Genomic DNA, 18,484 nt, shown 5'->3' with positions numbered 1-18,484 from the left:
CTGATCACCACAAGGTCTACAGATGCCCGTGGCTAAATTGTACACTGGCAGATGCACACAGGGGAAAACTGTGCTAATGCAGCGTGGAGAGCAAAACAAATGAAGAACTGAAATTGCTAGTAAAAAACAAAAAACAAAACATCCCACATTTTTCCCCCTGAAGAGTTATACATTTTGTTTATCAAAGGCAGGTTAAGGTTGCAAAAAATTTAAACTTGATCTGTTGCAAAAAAGTAAAAAACAATTTTAAATTAGTGAGGGTCTACATATATATCTATATATATATATATACACACATACATATTAATGTAGGTAAATATTTAAGTAAATTTTTTCTATGGACAAAATGGCTAGCAATAAACTTCTCAATTTCATAATTAAAAGCTTATGACATTCAAAGTTGACGTAGTATATGTGACTGAATACATGCTGTTGGAATTTCCCGTGTTATTTTAAAAATCCATTTAGGTACAGTCTCTTCAGGTATTATCAAAAACTGTTAAGGGTTATTATGAGACAATCTTGTGGATGTGGATATTACTTCCTGGTGGCAACAAGAATCCAATATTTAGTAGTTGTTTCCTTTTAACAGATTAATACGGAAAATGTATAGAGGCCAATTCAATCTTTTAGTATCTTAAACACTGGTGTTTTTGTGTGCGTGTGTCTGTACACAGCCTGCATGCATGGGCTATTTTGCAAACCATAAAAAGAGTGTATTTCCTAAAGATGGTTTGAGATTATTAAGAAAGCAATAACTTCTTTCTTAATAGGCCTGTAAGCATGCATAACATTAAAATTTCTTTGTAACTGCCAAATAAAAATATAAAACAGAAAGCATTTAAATAATTTGTATATCTTGGGGGAAGAAATAAAAAACTAGGTGTACTACTCCAAGTTGTAAAAAGGCAAAATATTTGAAAGAGCATCATTATCAATGTCTTCAGTCCTATAATTAATAATTCTTGGTTTAGAGTATTTGTAACCATCTAAATTTACATAATAATGTATATTTATACAAAATTAGGATAATGTATATTTATACACATGTCCCAAGAATGTGCATATATTAAGTAATATTAGATCTAATAAACTCTTTAGCCTCAATTCCTACCACTCAAAGGGAAGGTTAATTTACTGAAAATGTAAAGTAAAAATATTGAGAAATCTTGACATTTCTTTCTCTAGTGCCATAAAGCTAGAAACATTACAAATATGCCTCAAATGTTGCTAACTTATATGAGAAACCCGTTCTTTCTTGCATATTTTGATGTGTAAGCTATAAATCAGATTCATAAATCTAACACATATATTCATGTTAGCTACTATTAGGAGTTTCTTTGAAAAATGAATCTTCTACCAAGTATTAATTTGTCACATACATGAAAATTAAAGAACTTTACATAAAATAAAAATTATAAACATATTGCTTATATATCTGAAATATTTTATACTTTGCCTGTGTCAGTGTTTTTTGATTAAAACTTGTCTTTAATTGGAAGCATGACAAAATAGTAAACTCTAGGGGAAATAAATAACGGTGTTACAGTCTAAAGATCTTTTGATATAAAACTAAAACACCCAGACATTTATACATCAATCATAAAATTTCCAAATAAAAATAATGAAATAAGGGCATGAAGAAACATTTTTGTGGTAATAGAAATGTTCTATCTACATGTGTGGTAGAGCTTCTATGATGGTATACATTTGTCAGAATTTATAGAATGGCACAATCATATGGAAAAATCATGGAATACTAATGTATGCAAATTACACATCAACAAATCTAACTTAAAAAAATAAATTTCACAGAAAAACGAAGCTATACATCTTATTTCACTAGGTTCCCACTTTTTTTTTTTTTAAATCAGGAACACTACATCTTACAAACTATGCTGTTCATGCTTCTAATTTGATTGGGATTTTAGATAATAAAATGGATAAGGATATGTGAATGTAAAAGTATTAACTATTCATTAGTATTACTTTACGCTTGATATTTTTGACAAATCATTATATAAAAAAGTGTGCTTTCAAGAAATAGTACATATTGGTGTACTAAAATGTATATTATTACAATAGTGAAAATAATGAAATGTAACTGGAAATGAAATATTATACAGGTATTATATTCTCAGATAGTTATCTCTATATTTATATGTAAAGATATAAAGAAAATTTATATTTATAAACTAATTTCCTTCTTTTTCTATAAACCATTTATAATTTTACTGCACATAATATACATGATAAAAGGTAATCGTTTTCTATTTGATGTAATTATCCTTTTAAACTATTACTCCAGTTACTGATCATTAAAAAAAATAAATCTTACTTTAGAAGAATTACTTTGCTCATTAAAAAATAAGCTTCAAAACTATAAATTAAAAATAGGAAAGGTTATTTTAGACATGTAATCACTGGAAGTTGATTATCTATGTACCATATTCTAGTCTCAAGGTCATGTTGAATATTTTCAGTGGCTTAATCACATGCAGTACGAAACAGTAATGAGAGCAATGCAGTCCTGGTTGACCTAGTACAGATGTAGGGATTAACAGACACTAATCGATTCTGATTCCCTTGTTTTCTCTAAATGCAATAAAAATATAGCATATTAACAGTACTAAAAATGTAGCTATATACACAAATGTATGTAAATTCATGTATGTAAAATCATACATAGATTTGTATATATGTTATAGGGTAGGAAATACCTAATTTTCATACATTATATAGAAAAGAATCATGAGCCCATTTATCCTGTCTGAATATTTCTATAATATCACAAGAAAATTATAAGCTGAAATCTAACAAAAAGATTTTAGTTTTATTAGAAAGATAATAGTAACTTTCTGAAGGGTTTGTGAGAAATTAGACTATTGGAATCCATATTTCCTACATAATATTCAATAAATGAATGACTAACTTCATTGTCCTTAAATGTTTTGGAAAAGGTTAGAGATCACAATTTATGCCGAACAATAAAAAATTCTTTAGGTTGATAACCTCCCTTCCCCCATTTTTTTTTCAGTTTACAGATACAACTAAAAACATCCTGTACCTCTGTGTACACATGCAAATGAAGTGAGGAAACAGAGACAATTATGAAAATAAGCCAGGCTTTAAATTTCTTTTTCTACCAAAAGAAAAGTTTTGGCTAGTTATCCAGTATTACTTCAAGTCTGCAAATCAAGCAGTGGTGGTCAATTCTTACAAGTATACTCCCAACTTCCATTTTTAATCTCAAAATTTTCTTTTCAAAAACCTATTAATACCAATATCAAGTTGATTAAGCAACACTGTAGAGAAAAAAAGTACTCTTCACTACAAATGTGACTATATGATTGTGAACTAGGGTGATGAAGAAAACTGAGGCAAAGGCCTTCATCAGTCAAGTGAAGAATAAACAATTTTAAAAAATTAACCACAATTCTCAAAATGTTCTAGTTGAAGAAATAAAATAGGGTCTAAATTGTGCAAACAGTGACCTCAATCCTCTGCTTGACTTTGAAATAAATCTGATATTAAAAGATGAAATAATTACTTTAAGAAATCACTGAAACCTTGAAAGGTTTCAAGCTATTTTTTGTCTCAAGTGTTCTTATACCAGGAATCACACAGGAAGAAAGGTATAGATGCCATCAAATTAGATTACCAGAAAAACTCTCTCTATTTTACTTTATTTAATGTGACACATAAAGAAAACCCTGCACAAATATCTGTCTTTAATTTCTCTAGTGTAAAAAAAGAAATATATTGTGTCTGGCAGAATGAAACACTTGAAATAGCCTGGGTGCATTTTAAAAAAAAGAAGGGGGAAAGAAATCAGATGCCTACAATGAGCCTTCAAAGCCACTCCAGCAGTAGGGATAAATAATGTAATAAACTCAACTTCATATTCTTTTTATCTCCCCAGTGTAATAAGCACATATTAAAAAAATAAAACTTTAAATTCATGAATACTTGTGAATAGACTAGCAGCTAGCAGATAATGAAAAAACACCAAACAATATCTATATAAGCACTTAACATGTATGTGCACATCCTTTAACAGATACCTTTTTTCCAGATGAATGGTTACAATTGCTGAGATTTATGAACATGCAATTCAAATTTAAATTAGGTTTTTTTTCTAAAACAAAGAAATCTTGCATTCTTGTATTTCTCAACATAACAGAATTTTTCTTTAAGCTTAATAATGACACTATTTGTGAATTACTTTGTATATCCCATATAAGTAAGCAGGTCTACAGAAGTGGAGACAAGTTATTTAGGAAATAGTACTTGAGGAAAAGTTGATTTGCCACTGCCACTGTTATTTTGAATGCTTCGAAGTGTTAAGGATCACAATATTTAATTATTTTATATTCACTAATACTAACGTTTATGATAATGGTGTGCTATGTCCTTATTGTTTTTTTTTTTTTCCCCTAACTGGTACATTTTAAATCAAGCCTGCCTCATAAACTAAGTAAATGCAATGTAAAAGTCAGTTAGTTAGGCATTAAAATTCTAAATACCATTCAATATAAGCATTTCAAACTATCATTAAATCATGAGATTCTTGAGATGTTTTTTCCTTCAATTAGGCCAGTTTTCCTCAATTATCATTCTATTATTAGCTCATGTCAAAGATGTCTGCATGCCTACCACTGAAAACAATTAAGTATTTACATCCTAAAGCATGACACACACACAATTTTATTCTAGTAGCACTGAGTATATTTACAACAAAAAATATTGCAAGACTGGTACAACTGGAGTTTTTAAAAAAACTTTTCAAATTAATACATAAATGTATATTACGCCATCTCTATGTACTGCATAATCATTTGACATAACTATTTTAATAGGTCAAATGATTTTTTTTAAATTTACTGAAAAATAGTTAAATGTTACTCCCATAAAATAAATATATCCCCCAAGCCTAGATTAAAATTAGCTGAACTGCACAAAAATATACTGTTATTTGTAATCCCTCTCTATAGGTCATTTCCATAAAAAAATTTCGGGGATGGAAAACACACTTCTCCGAATAGCTTAATTCCCGCTTCAACAATGAGGGGCGTCTAAGATCACTGAAAGGATTCAGCTACAGAAGGCAATTCATTTCACGTGTTCAGTGTAATAGAAAATCACTGTGTTGCAGCAACAAGCAGTACTTGCACTAGAGTATTATTCATTCCAGGGCGCCCAGTTCACCCACAGTGATAATCGCGGACCGGTGAATCCTATGTTATGTAAATCACCTTCAGCTCCGTGTGTGAGGGGTGCTTAAGGAAGCAGCTTAGAAAACACAGTCCTGGCGTCCTTGAAACTAAATGACTTCACTTTCCTGAACACTCTAGATCTAACGAGTTTCCTAGTATACGTTTTCTCACCATTCATTTTTCTTTCTCAAAGTGCAAATCGTTAGTGAAAAGGCGCTGGTTGCACCAATTAGTTTGCACAAAGTGCTTCGGTGTTTAGCTTCGCTTTAACCCAATTAAGCTGCACAGTGAGCCCCCAAGATGCGCCACCTGCGCGCCTGGCTCCAGCCAGGCCCGGCCGGCGTCCCTCGCAGGCCCGCGTCCTTCGCGTTGGACCCACTTAAGGTCCCCCGAACAGCCCTGGGGCCTCCCCGTCCTCGGCTGTCTCACGTCCTTGACAACCAGGGGTGTTCTGCAGGTGGCCCAAGAAGGCAAGGGGCGAGGTCTTGGGGCAAGCATCCCTGGCCTGAACCCAAGGGAGAGAGCGCAGGGCGCAGGGGCCCGCGGCTGGGGCTTGGCAGCGACCACACCTGGGCCGGACGTGGGCGGTCCAGGCTGAGGGGTGCGTGGGCAGAGCGTGGTCTGGAGCAGAGGTGGAGAGTAAGCCGGGACACCAAGTAAGTTTTTCAAATAAGCTCGCGGAGAAATAAAGCGTAGCGATCTTGAGCCCAGAGAGGAAAGTAAGAGGGCACGGGAATACGGAGCAGCGAGAGAGAGGCGGCGAGCGGACGGCACAGGGCCACCCGCGCTGGGTGAGGGCAGAAGGCGGCGTTTCCCCAGAGACCACTGCACATCCTCGCCGTCGTGGCTGCAGGTTCTCCGGCTCTGATGCGTCTCCCCTCCAACTGCCAAAAGGTAGTAGTGCATTCACCCGCGACGACGGCAAAGTGGGGAGGGGCTTTTTGGGTGTTCCCAGACCCTGCTCTTAAGGTGATGGAAGGTTCTTGGGAAATAGAATAGATGGGTGCCACGCACCCCAATGTGTACTATTTTCAGCTAAATTGGAATCTATCACTGTTGGATAAGGAGAAATTAAATAATAGGTGGTTTTGTGATGCTGTACGTGTGCAAAACAAAACACACAAACAAAAATCAAAAGCTTAAGTAGCAAGTGGAAGCCCTGAAGAAGATCTTGTTAAAAGTGGCTCTGAAAGTGCCTACAAACCTGTTACCAGGAGTTATAGGATTTGATGGGAAATATTCTTAATTGGAAAGACGTGGCATCTAAATTTAAAGGTAGACAATTAAAAAAAGCCACCTAGGTTTAAAAACCACGACATAACCACTAAGTAGTATTTCTTTAGTTTCCTGTACTTTGAGGACACAACTGGACCACCAACTAGGAAAAAAAAATTCCTCCTCCTGTTTCCAGGTTCCAAAATTCAGAAATGAAATGCTTTATTTCACTTTTGTTTTCAAAATGATGTTTAAATAAAAAAAAAAAACCAGATAACTGCAAGTTAATTTTCTTTGCAAATGTTAACCATTTTCCCTTAATTAAATCACACGAAATAGTATAAAATTAGAAGTCTACTGCCAGGTCACCACTTAAGGACACTTAAGACAGGAGATATATCCTTAATTATACATCTGTAAACAAGCCAGAAACCCCAAGCCTTCAATTTTTCGGGATAGTTATCTGTGAGGAAGCGTGATCTTATGATCTCACCTGAATTTTATGTACTAAAATACAGGTCACTATGAAATAACGCTAAAATACTCTGTCCATCCCAGAGACAATTTATTTTTCAAATGTTTCTATAAGTGCATATATAGCTTTGTGTCCTGCTTGTAATGCTGGGCAAGTCCACTAAAGTGCAAAGACTGCAGCTGGTGGGGCAGAGGGATGTATCAAATATTTTTTAAACATCCTAACTTAAACGGGGGTAGAACATCTAACACACTCAGCAATAATTTTCAGATTCAACAAATGCAAAAAAGGAAAAAAACATAAGTAAAAAAAGAGCATACTACCTCAACGTTTCAAAAAATCATTTTAACATATAGGAACATCCAGAATGAGAAAATTACGCAGGTACTCCTCCATCTAAAGTCAACTTCCATATGCCAGTAGTCTGCATGAAAGAACAAACTTTCAACCTGCATTTAAGAAGACCCCAAGGATTAACAGACGTTAATCATCTTACTCTAAATGCAAGTTAGTGATTTTGTTTTAGAAAACCCTGTCTAGATCACTAATTGATGGATGCCCATTAAGACACCTGTATTTGCATTTCAGCGGTAAAAAGACAAGCAGGTTTTTCGGCACAGAAGAGAGCCGCTTTGCCAAGTCTTTTCAAAACGTCAATATGCTTCAAGTAATACCAAAGCTGAGAGATTCCTCTTGATTTCCAAACTGTCTAGGTGGCCTGGGTGGTTTTCTGCCGGCAGCAGCCTCCTACCTTTAGTTTGTGTGCCTATATCCATGAGGGGGGATTAATTAGCCGGGTTGGAGCTGAAGGAGGCTGTCGTGACGAGCCCAGTGGCGATTGGCCACCCGCCTGCCTGGCCCTGCCTTTATAATTTCCACACGAGTGCATCTGGGCTCTTAGACAAACCAACAGCAGCTTCTTCTGACATATACACACGCACACTCACCCCGGACACACTCTCAGCACACTTTTCCTCCGTTTGATTAACAGTGCTGCACACACAATGATTACGGGAAAGCGTAAATAAATACGGAAAGGGGTGCTTATTTTGACTACTGGAAGAGCTTTGCTGGGTCTCAGCGCAACTTTTGTTTTTTTATTCCTGAGAAGGTGATCTCTCCATGCGGTTCTCTCACACAAGGATTCTTTAAAAAAGGAAGAGAGACAAGGAGGGGGGGAGGACAATCTTTCACTTTAAGAACGGCTGGGCTCAAAGATAAAAGGAAGGGAAAAGCAGCAGCAGCAGCAGCAGCAGCAGGGAAACCAACGCTGCAGCACTTCCGAAAGGCATTTTTGATCCATTTCTGAGTGCTGCGGCCCGTTTCTCCACCGAAGTTGGCTCCAGCTCTAGCAGCCGCATTGGATCCCACAGCTTACTGCGAGACTCCGGTGTACAATCCGGATCTCTGCCCCAACATGATTGCGGCCCAGGCCAAGCTGGTCTACCATCTGAATAAATACTACAACGAAAAATGCCAAGCCAGGAAAGCTGCCATTGCCAAAACTATCCGGGAAGTCTGCAAAGTAGTTTCCGACGTACTGAAGGAAGTGGAAGTGCAGGAGCCACGGTTCATCAGCTCCCTCAACGAGCTGGACAATCGCTACGAGGGCCTCGAGGTCATCTCCCCCACAGAATTTGAAGTGGTGCTTTATCTCAACCAAATGGGGGTGTTCAACTTCGTGGACGATGGCTCACTGCCCGGCTGCGCGGTGCTGAAGTTGAGCGACGGGCGCAAGAGGAGCATGTCCCTCTGGGTGGAATTCATTACCGCCTCCGGCTACCTCTCGGCGCGCAAAATCCGGTCCAGGTTTCAGACGCTGGTGGCTCAAGCGGTAGACAAATGTAGCTACCGGGATGTGGTAAAGATGGTGGCAGACACCAGCGAAGTGAAACTGAGAATCCGAGATAGGTACGTGGTGCAGATCACGCCGGCCTTTAAATGCACCGGGATCTGGCCGAGGAGTGCTGCCCACTGGCCACTTCCCCACATCCCCTGGCCGGGACCCAACCGGGTGGCGGAGGTCAAGGCGGAAGGTTTCAATCTCTTGTCCAAGGAGTGCCACTCCTTGGCCGGCAAGCAGAGCTCGGCGGAGAGCGACGCCTGGGTGCTGCAGTTCGCGGAGGCAGAGAACAGACTGCAGATGGGGGGCTGCAGAAAGAAGTGTCTCTCCATCCTCAAAACCTTAAGGGATCGTCACCTTGAACTGCCGGGCCAGCCCTTGAACAATTACCATATGAAGACTCTGGTTTCCTACGAGTGTGAAAAGCATCCCCGAGAGTCGGACTGGGACGAGTCTTGCCTGGGTGATCGGCTGAACGGGATTTTGCTGCAACTTATCTCCTGCCTGCAGTGCCGGCGGTGTCCCCACTACTTTCTACCGAACTTAGATCTGTTTCAAGGCAAACCTCACTCAGCTCTGGAAAACGCTGCCAAACAAACGTGGCGACTGGCAAGAGAGATCCTGACCAACCCGAAAAGTTTGGAAAAACTCTAGAGGATGATTTAATCAAGAGCCGAAATTATCACCCTTCTCAAAGTCCTTATTAAGTGTAAACTTCTGTTCAATTCCTAATATTCCACTCCGCAGTGCAAACAATCTCTTCCTTTAAAAAGGAATAATAATACAATATTTAAACATCATCTCACCCAACCCCACAAGGGGAGAAAAAGTAGGGGAAGCTGATGGAGAAAAACCCAAAGCCACTAGTATTAGAAGACTTCTTTCCACACGATTTCCTATCTCCCTTGAAAAGTACACCGTAACACTCCGTAAACAGCCCAGCTGTAACGCCAGACCGCGACAAACACTCTGCCTAACTATCAAAGGATTATAGCAATCCTGATGATTTAGGTGCATCTGTATGTGAGTAAACACGATTTGGATATGCCATCTGAAAGAAACTGTAATGTATATTTTGATTTGTAACAAATATTGTGATCTCACATTGTCTTTGAAAGTGTGGATGTTGGTGTTTTGTGATTTGGTGAACAGAGCTTAAATTGCCATTCTGGATACTTCCAGACATTTTCCACTAACAAAGATATCATTTAAAGGTAGATTTCCTCCTGGTACTTTTATCTGTCTTTGAAAGTGTCTGAACTTTAAAAAGTTTACATTTTGTTTCAAATATTGCTTGTTCTATTTCTAACATTCCATAAATATACTTGAAATGTTATTTAAATATATTCAAAGAAATTTGAATTCAGCTTATATAATAACGCTTGAATATCTGAATTATATATTTGAAAAATGCACTTGAAATACACTGGATAATTACTTTTGTGATTTAGATTTTAATTTGTTGCTGGTTTTTATTTAATTAGATGCTAATAAATGAAGTAAAATAAAAGTTGTTGTGTCTCACTTTAAATTGTTTCCTATCACAAGATGTAATGCTGCATTTTGAAAATCAAACCCTCTTGAATATCTTAAACATTTTGAGAAATATGCTAAGAAATCCTTAAAAATAAAACATTGGAGAAAAGCTCTTTCTGTATAGGTCCATAAGATAATCTACTCTCAGTCTCTAACTTGCCTGTAAGACAATTCCTTTCTACAACAGACACAATTTAAATCTACCTTTGAAAGCTTGCTCTTCTTGTAGCATTTTTGATAATATAAGAAAAAAAGTCTATCATGACAGTAGAGATGACTGAGTTAAAAATCTGACTAATTCAGTTAAAAATCTGACAAAGTCATAATGAAACTTTGAAAATTATGTATGAAAACTAATAAAACGATCCTTTCTGACCAATATATTTTATGTCAAACCTTATTTTATGTAATAAGGGTTCCATTAGCAGAATAAATTCATTAGAAATTCAACATTTCTTTTTGACTTCATAAGGCAAGCTAATAAAAGGATAAACACAAAATTTAAGTTATTTTAAAATACAGTGCATTCAAGCTCATTTTAAAAACTACATTTGCAGTTGGAAGTAAAAGAAGTCCCATGGCTATCCTTTGGAATAGTTTAGTAGTCAACAAGTGCTGAAAAGGCTGATCACCTATGGGCCTTAAGTTAGTTAATTCAGGTGACGGTAAATTTTTGGATTTCAGCTCTAGTCTACAAATACTATTTTATAACATTTTATTTCAATATCTAAATTAAAAACAATAAAGTTCTGGATCTGTGGGAGCATTTGTCTTTGACTATTTTAGAATAAATTCTTCTGCAAATAAAGGAAGATCTTTGCAAAATGATGCTAGAATTTCTAGCATGACACTTCATGCTCTTGAATTCTTAACCCCAGAATAGAAGTTTGCAAATTGCACAGTAACATGAAAGTTAAAACATTAGAATAGATCTCAGAAAATGCTGAGAAAGAGCTACTCTAATACTCTGGTGTTTAAAATCCACACAATAACATTTAATAAATATGCATTTAAATGGTCCAAATATGTATTTTCTGGCTTTATACCCAAAGAATACAATATTTAAACATCTGAGTGCTAGCATATATATTTAAAATCAAAGCTCAGAGAATCAGCTGCTTTTCTCTTAAATCCACATATAAAACCCATTCTTATTTCAGGAGATGGACAAAATGGGTGTACTAATGGAGATTAATTTATATCTAAATGGCTCTCCCCCCAGTTTCCTTATAATTTTCAATAATCACATTACAATACAAAGTTTTGAAAATTAAAAGTGATCTTAATAAGAAATTTCCCAAGACCTTTCGTAGTCAGCCTCAGAGCCTGAGATTCTGGGCCCCAGGGACTTGGGAGCAATTGGCTTAACTACCAAATCTGCCCAAGTGCAAACAAAGGCACTCATAGAAAGACTGTTAAAATGTGCATGCTCTGGTAATACAGGATTTAAATTCATTAATATATTCTTCAATTCCATAAAGAGAACATGCTATTTCATTCATTTTATTTTCTATGAGAAAGAGGAGAATGTGCTCCCCTCCTCCACTGTCAGGTAAAACCAAACAAAATTGAAAACCACTTCCTGCCACAAAGCCACCAATACTGTACATGGAATCGCTTTAACTCACTTTCGTGTCGATCTTCTTGAAGGCAGAATCATCCTCATCTACCTCGAAGTAGATTTCTGTCGTGGTGATGGAGAGAGTCCCCTTGGCCACCACCACGGGAGCGATGAGCTGGGCAGGGGTGCTGAGAACCACTGGGCCTGCAAGGCAAGGACAAGGGGAGTCAGGCTGAGCCCCTGTGGCCCTTCCTGCTCCCCCCCAGAAAGATACCAGAGGTTTTTATTGATAAGGATGCACTAGAAAAAATGGTGCCTGTATTATGCGGCAAACTCTTTTTTCACGTAAGATAAGGACTACTTAGCTTTTATACATTACTTTATAACGAGACTAGAGAGAAAAAATGGTATGAAAACCCAGGAGGTCAGGATACCGAATAACGCTCAATTACCACCTAGAAATCCTACATGGTTGGTGAGGGGCTGCCATTAACCTACTTAAAAGTGCAGAACGGACAAATGCCCCAATTCTCCATCGAGTATCACTGGCTTTTCCAGAGACCCTAGGCAGTCAGCACTGCCCCCAAGACCAGCCATCGCGCGAAGCCGTTCCACTCAGCAGCGGCGCTCCCCAAGGAGAGGCGAGAGGACGAGAAGGGGGCAAGGATCTAAATGATAAATTCCGCTCTTCTGAGCGGTTTGCCTTTTGCAGGAAGATTAATCTAATATCGGTCTCCTAAGGTGCGCTACACACACACACATACGCGTGCATACGGACATTACATAAAGTTCTTATGTAGAAAAGAACGAAAATCTTAGTCATTTTCTCACAGAGAATATATCAAAAGTGATGAAAATGTAAGACGCTTGAACAAAACGATTCTCAAAAAACCGTGCGAAAGTGCTACTTCTCAACTTTTGAAACTACAGAAACAGCTTCACTAGAAGTGCCTGCCAGGGTGCTTGCTTCGAATTCCCTCAATCTGTTAAGGTTGAAAATCACGAATTACGCGTATAGAATATGAATTCAAATGGGTTATTACCTAAATGTTTCCTGTAAAGTCTCCCCAAAGGGAGACATTCTTCGCAATCCTGGATTTGAAACACGATATAACGTTATACATAACGTTGGGATCGGATATAACTATTCATTTGTAGGTAGCAAGGGCGCATCATAATCCCTTCCACTTCTCTCAAATGCATACAGTCAAACGCATCACATTAACAGTCGGAGAAAGGCAATAAAAAGTTAGGTTCCCCGCGGCCGCTAGGCCTCGGCCTCCGGGCGGAGATTCCTCGCGCCGACACCGCTCTCGGCCCCCGCCGGGCCGGGCTCGGGAGACGCGGCCAAGTTGGCTTTTCCTGGCGCAGCACACACCCAATCTGCGACCGTCCTGCACAAAGCCGGGCCGTTCCCGAGGCTGCGGGAACACAGAGGGCTGGGCTGGCTTCTGTCGCGATTACAAGGGGGTGGCTAAGGATCAAACTGTGACAGTGTCAGCTTTCAGCCCTGTCGGGACTGCTCGGGCCAGACCCACGCACAGCCTTGTCTTTCATTTCACTGCTCTGGATCCCCCGATGAGCCCCCCGGGCTCGCGGACTCTGGGCCTCGGCCTCTGCCCAGCCGAGTCGGGGTCCACCTCGGTTGCACAAGGTTTTTCTTTGGAAAGGGAGAGGCAGTCGATCTGAAGCACCACTTTAAAAGGCTCATCAATCTTAATCTAGGTTGCTCAAGTAATTACGCCCGAATCTCTTGTACGATTACAAGTGGATTTGGGTTTCTATTCCCCAGGCCCTCCTTTGTGTTTATTGGAGGGTCTGTGCGCGCGCTTGGCGGCGCCTCCTGCCTCCCGCGCCCTCCTCCGAATCCCCCAAAGCTCGGGCCAGTTCGAACCGCTCCCTTAACCCTTAAGCAACCAGGACGCTCCTTTGGATGCCACTTTTCCTATCTTCTCTCTGAAGAAATCTATGCGGTTTACTCTTGATTGGGGCAAGGTGAGAAAGGTGATTTGGTTCACATTGGAAACAAAGTTATACATTGTTGGGCATTGCTAAAAACCTCAAAAAAGTCTCCATTCTAAAGACAGAGGACTACCAAGATTTACAGTTTAACAGAGGTTTCTGGCATTTGGAGACAAATAATGGTCAAAAACACTAAAAATGGTGAATTACTTATTTCTCCTAAAAAGTAATTTAACGTATCCAAATTGAGAACATGAAAAAAAAGGATCGTGAAACATCAAAACCATACCCATTGATTTATTGAAATACATTACAAAATTTTAAGTACACGATCCGTGAACTTTTCGTGGGGAGCACATCTTCTCTACTTCTCTGTGTTTCTGAAAGGAGACGGCTTCCTTTAGATTTTACTCCAATATCGTTCTGTTCAGGAGATTTTCTGGGCGTTAAAAGGGCTTCGAACTGGTCTTTCTTTAAGAAAGACACATCATGAAATATTCAGCATTAATAGTGTGTCATTTTTACCCTCGTCCTTTGGAAATCTCCAATTACAACTTCCAATTCCATAGCATGTTTAAGGAGCACTGAATCTTTTTGTTGTAGTCTTCAGGGAGCAAACCAGCCGCAGAGAGAATACGGAGTTAATCCACTACAGAATAGAGAGAGGGGATTATGTTTTAATCCCCTTTGGGGGAGCCTTTGGATTTTAGGGATCCGATATTAAAATGTTTACATAAGGCACAATCACAAGCCAGCAGATCTTCCATACAGTACTTGGTTATTTGAAAACCTCGAATCCCTTTCCAAATAAAAATAGTTTACAAAGAATGGCATCTCTGAATGACGGTGAGATGGTGATCTAGCTGATTCTGTTCTAGAAGATAACTTAAGTAACTACACATTTAACCTCCTAAACTTTGCTTGGTGTAGTGAGTTGAGGAATGACTGTAAATATATTCATCCCAATCACTACTATAGCAATAAAAGAATAAATTATAATGTCCTCGGCACACATAGAAGTATTGATATTCAATGTTAAACAAATGGATAAGACAAAACCTCTTCCTATTGCATTGATGCATATAATAATTTAAAGTTCCACCATCTAAAGTGGTAATTAAAAGGAAAATATAAATGTTATTTACTTTTTACAACTGGCAACAAAATGCTTAAAAAATACTGATCCATTACTATTTTTGAAAGGATAGGGGTATTACTTCCCATTTATCTAATTTAAAATCTGAACTAGAACAAAAGCCACCCAAGCATAATGAATCTTTAAAATAATAACTTCTCTTTAGAGCCCTAAGATCTTTAACCAATTGAGATGGTAAACCTCATCATGGACCTACAGTAGAAAGTACACGTTTTATATTTAAAAAGAAACCATTTATCAAATATATTTTAAAAGTAGAATGTTAAATACTAGTGGGTTTAGATTATCCTGATGAAAATAAAAATTTCAAGCACAGAAATCTTAATAATACACTGACATTTTGGTAAAACTTTACAAAATTTTTTTTTTTTTTGAGATAGAGTCTTGCTCTGTTGCCCAGGCTGGAGTGCAATGGCTCAATCTCTGGCTCGCTGCAACCTCTGCCTCCCGAGCTCAAGCGATTCTCCTGCCTCAGCCTCCCGAGTAGCTGGGAGTACAGGCATGCACCACTGTGCCCAGCTAATTTTTGTATTTTTAGTAGAGACAGGGTTTCACCATGTTGGCCAGACTAGTCTTGAACTCCTAACCTCAGGTGATCCACCTGGCTTGGCATCCCAAAATGCTGGGATTACAGGCATGAGCCACCGTGCACGGCCACAAAACTCTTTTACATTTTTACAGAACTAATAGTCCAATATTCACAAATTTTAAGTTATTGGATGTGTCAATGCTTTCTTGCCAAAGACCACCAAGAACACATCTGTAGTTGAACAAGTGGGTTTTATTATTCATTGCAGTGAGAGAAACTGACAACAATAAGAACCACGGGGTGACTTACGGGTGTTAAAAGACTCATTGTAGGATCTGGATTTTACTTAAGTGATTTTGGGAAGAGTTCAGGAAAGCAGGGCTTTGCTCTGGATTGGGCTCTGTCAGGCATCAGAAATAATTCAATGATTAAGTATTCCAATCAATCTTACCTAGAGGGAGGGAAGACTAAATGTATGCTAAAGCTCTAATTGAAAAGATGTAGCAGTCACTCATATTGGCCAAAAGAGGGGAATGTCTGGTATTTTTGTGGTATGCACAGTGATCTTGCTTTTGTCTGTGCTTAGTCAAAATTATAAAGTTGTTTTTTGTCTCACACCATCATCATACAACCCTGTATGAAGTTGGTGCTCTGTGAGGTTATGTCCAACAAGAGAACACCATGGCCTAGCTGTGAGCTCCAGGCCAGTTCTCAAAAAGAATGAGGCCTAGATATAGGCAGGCCGGTTCCCAGAGGTCAGAGGCTGCTTTTTCTTTTTCTCATTTGCAGGGATTAATCATTTTCAGGGTAGGCGAGTGGGGGGGTGGTAAATTAATCATTTTCAGGAGGGGGTAAACTGCATTCTAGTGATTAAAAGGCAACGATGGCTATTAAATTTCCAAGTAATGCTAAGCTTCTTTACAACTTTCAATGTAAAGCACAGCAAAGACTATGTATGGAAAAAAAGAGTTGGAGTTTAATTAAAATTGGAATTGTTAGAAGTATTTGATGACTTTCAATTGGTAAACTATATTTAGGGTACATAAAATTATAATGTATTTTAGAATCACTTGAATATTTCCTAAACTTAGTTTAATATTGTTAAAAGTTGTATTAGCTATATGGATTTTCTTCAGCTTCAATTACTTGGAAACTACATGCTCAATTTGCTTTTAGAACATGTAAAATATTGTTATTTTGGGATAATAAATATTGACTAATCTTAATAGAATTATTAAACTTAAAATCCTGACATTATTTAGAAGAACTAAAACTAATCTGAAATTCTTTATGTTCAATGTAAAATAATATTATTCCAAAGAAATCAGGACAAAAATATAATAAGGGAGTAAATTTTTACAATTATTTTTATAATGTGGTATACATTGTAGGGAAATAATTCATAGCATGAGTGACTAAACATATCTAAAATATCTGTCACTGCTTTGGACTCTTTTTTTTTTTTTTGACGGAGTCTTGCTCTGTCACCCAGGCTGGAGTGCAGTGGCATGATCTCAGCTCACTGCAAGCTCCACCTCCCAGTTTAAGCGATTCTCCTGCCTCGGCCTCCCAAGGAGCTGGGATTACAGATGCAGACCACCATGCCCAGCTAATTTTTGTATTTTTAGTAGAGACGGTGTTTCACCATGTTGGCCAGGCTGGTCTTGAACTCCTGACCTTGTGACCCGCCCGCCTTGGCCTCCCACAGTGCTGGGATTACAGGTCTGAGCCACCGCACCCGGCCGTAGACTCATTATTTTTAAGTATGGTACAGTCAATTTCCCTAAAACATTCTCCCCCATAGAAATAAAAGAATAAGATGTTTTAATCTCAAAACAAATTACTGAAGTATATAATAAAGTTGTAACTTTGTTTTGGAATCCTAGGAAAGCTTTGGGCATTATAAAAATGGAGGCATTTGTGTATGTGCCTGAGGGAAGGAGAAGTTCTAGAAAAAATACTGTAAAAAATTTTAGACTCCCAAATTTTAGATATCCAGGATGGTTCTCTGGGTTTCAGGTGCCTGAAGTGTCTTAAGGAAATTAAAAAAATCATAGTAGCAAAGTCTCTAGATAGTGACTGTTTTATTTATATACAGAGAATATTGATAGTTGTCTAGATAAAATTTCAGAGTAATGATATTTTGAAATTTTCAAACTCTTTTTTTAGGGCTGGGCATGGTGGCTCACACTTGTAATCCCAGCACTTTGGCAGGCTGAGGCGGGAGGACTCCTTGAGGCCAGGAGATTGAGACCAGCCTGGGCAATATAGCGAGATCTCATCTCTATGAAAAATTAAAAAAATTAGCTGGGTTTGGTAGCATCGTCCTAGCTACCTAGGAAGCTGAGGTGGGAGGATCCCTTGAGCCCTGGAAGTCAAGGCTGCAGGGAGCTGTGACAGTGACACTGCACTCCAGCCCTGAACTTTTTTTGCGCGGAAATAGTTACAGGATGTTTTTGCTTGAATAAAATAAAAATACTTTAACAACTCATAGAATACGATGCCTCAAGGGTTATGAATTTAAACTTCAGTACTACTTCCTCCCTAACATATTCACAAAGACACAATGTACCCTCCCCTAAACTATCCATTATAAATATTCTATAAACTCAAATTTTACACAAAAGCTCACTGTTTTCAGGAATTGGACTCTTGATGCTGCTAGGTGACTTCTTGAGCATAATCTATCCTTAACACTAAGATTAACAATAACTAATTATCCCCACAGATCATAGTTTCCTTACATTATTATTGTATAAAATGAGACAGATGATGAAGAACACATATTAGGTGTTTTGAGATGAGAGTAAACCTACATCTGAAAAACTCAACACAGTCTAAAACAGACATGGAAGGAATGGAGCCCTCTTATATGAGCAACTGAATACTGAAATTTAGCATATTATTTGTTCATCATGGTAGATCATCTATTTTTACACTATTATCTAAAATCCCACCTTAATGTATTTATAATACATAATTCTAAAAAGT

At 38.1% G+C, this 18,484-nt stretch overlaps 2 protein-coding genes across 7 annotated transcripts in view; one reads left to right on the top strand and one right to left on the bottom strand.

Annotated features, from left to right (window-relative positions):
* Positions 1-18,484, bottom strand: part of NBEA (neurobeachin) — a 747,382-nt gene that overhangs the window by 187,314 nt on the left and 541,584 nt on the right. For all 6 annotated transcript variants that reach the window (XM_054528904.2, XM_054528905.2, XM_054528908.2 and 3 more), the window contains one exon: positions 11,914-12,050. In XM_054528904.2, coding sequence (XP_054384879.2) covers positions 11,914-12,050 — 137 coding nt within the window. The remainder of the gene's footprint in view (positions 1-11,913; positions 12,051-18,484) is intronic.
* On the top strand, positions 8,081-10,233 carry MAB21L1 (mab-21 like 1). Its single transcript, XM_002824160.6, has one exon. It carries the CDS (start codon positions 8,324-8,326, stop codon positions 9,401-9,403), a length of 1,080 nt encoding a protein of 359 aa, XP_002824206.1. The 5' UTR covers positions 8,081-8,323; the 3' UTR covers positions 9,404-10,233.

Source organism: Pongo abelii, chromosome 14, assembly GCF_028885655.2.
Source record: "Pongo abelii isolate AG06213 chromosome 14, NHGRI_mPonAbe1-v2.0_pri, whole genome shotgun sequence".
Lineage (NCBI taxonomy): Eukaryota > Metazoa > Chordata > Mammalia > Primates > Hominidae > Pongo > Pongo abelii.
Note: the sequence above shows the minus strand (reverse complement) of the source record. Positions and strands in the feature narration are given on the sequence as shown.

Excerpts from the sequence above, each read along its gene's own strand:
- MAB21L1 (XM_002824160.6), top strand. The coding sequence starts at position 8,324 with ATGATTGCGGCCCAGGCCAAGCTGGTCTACCATCTGAATAAATACTAC.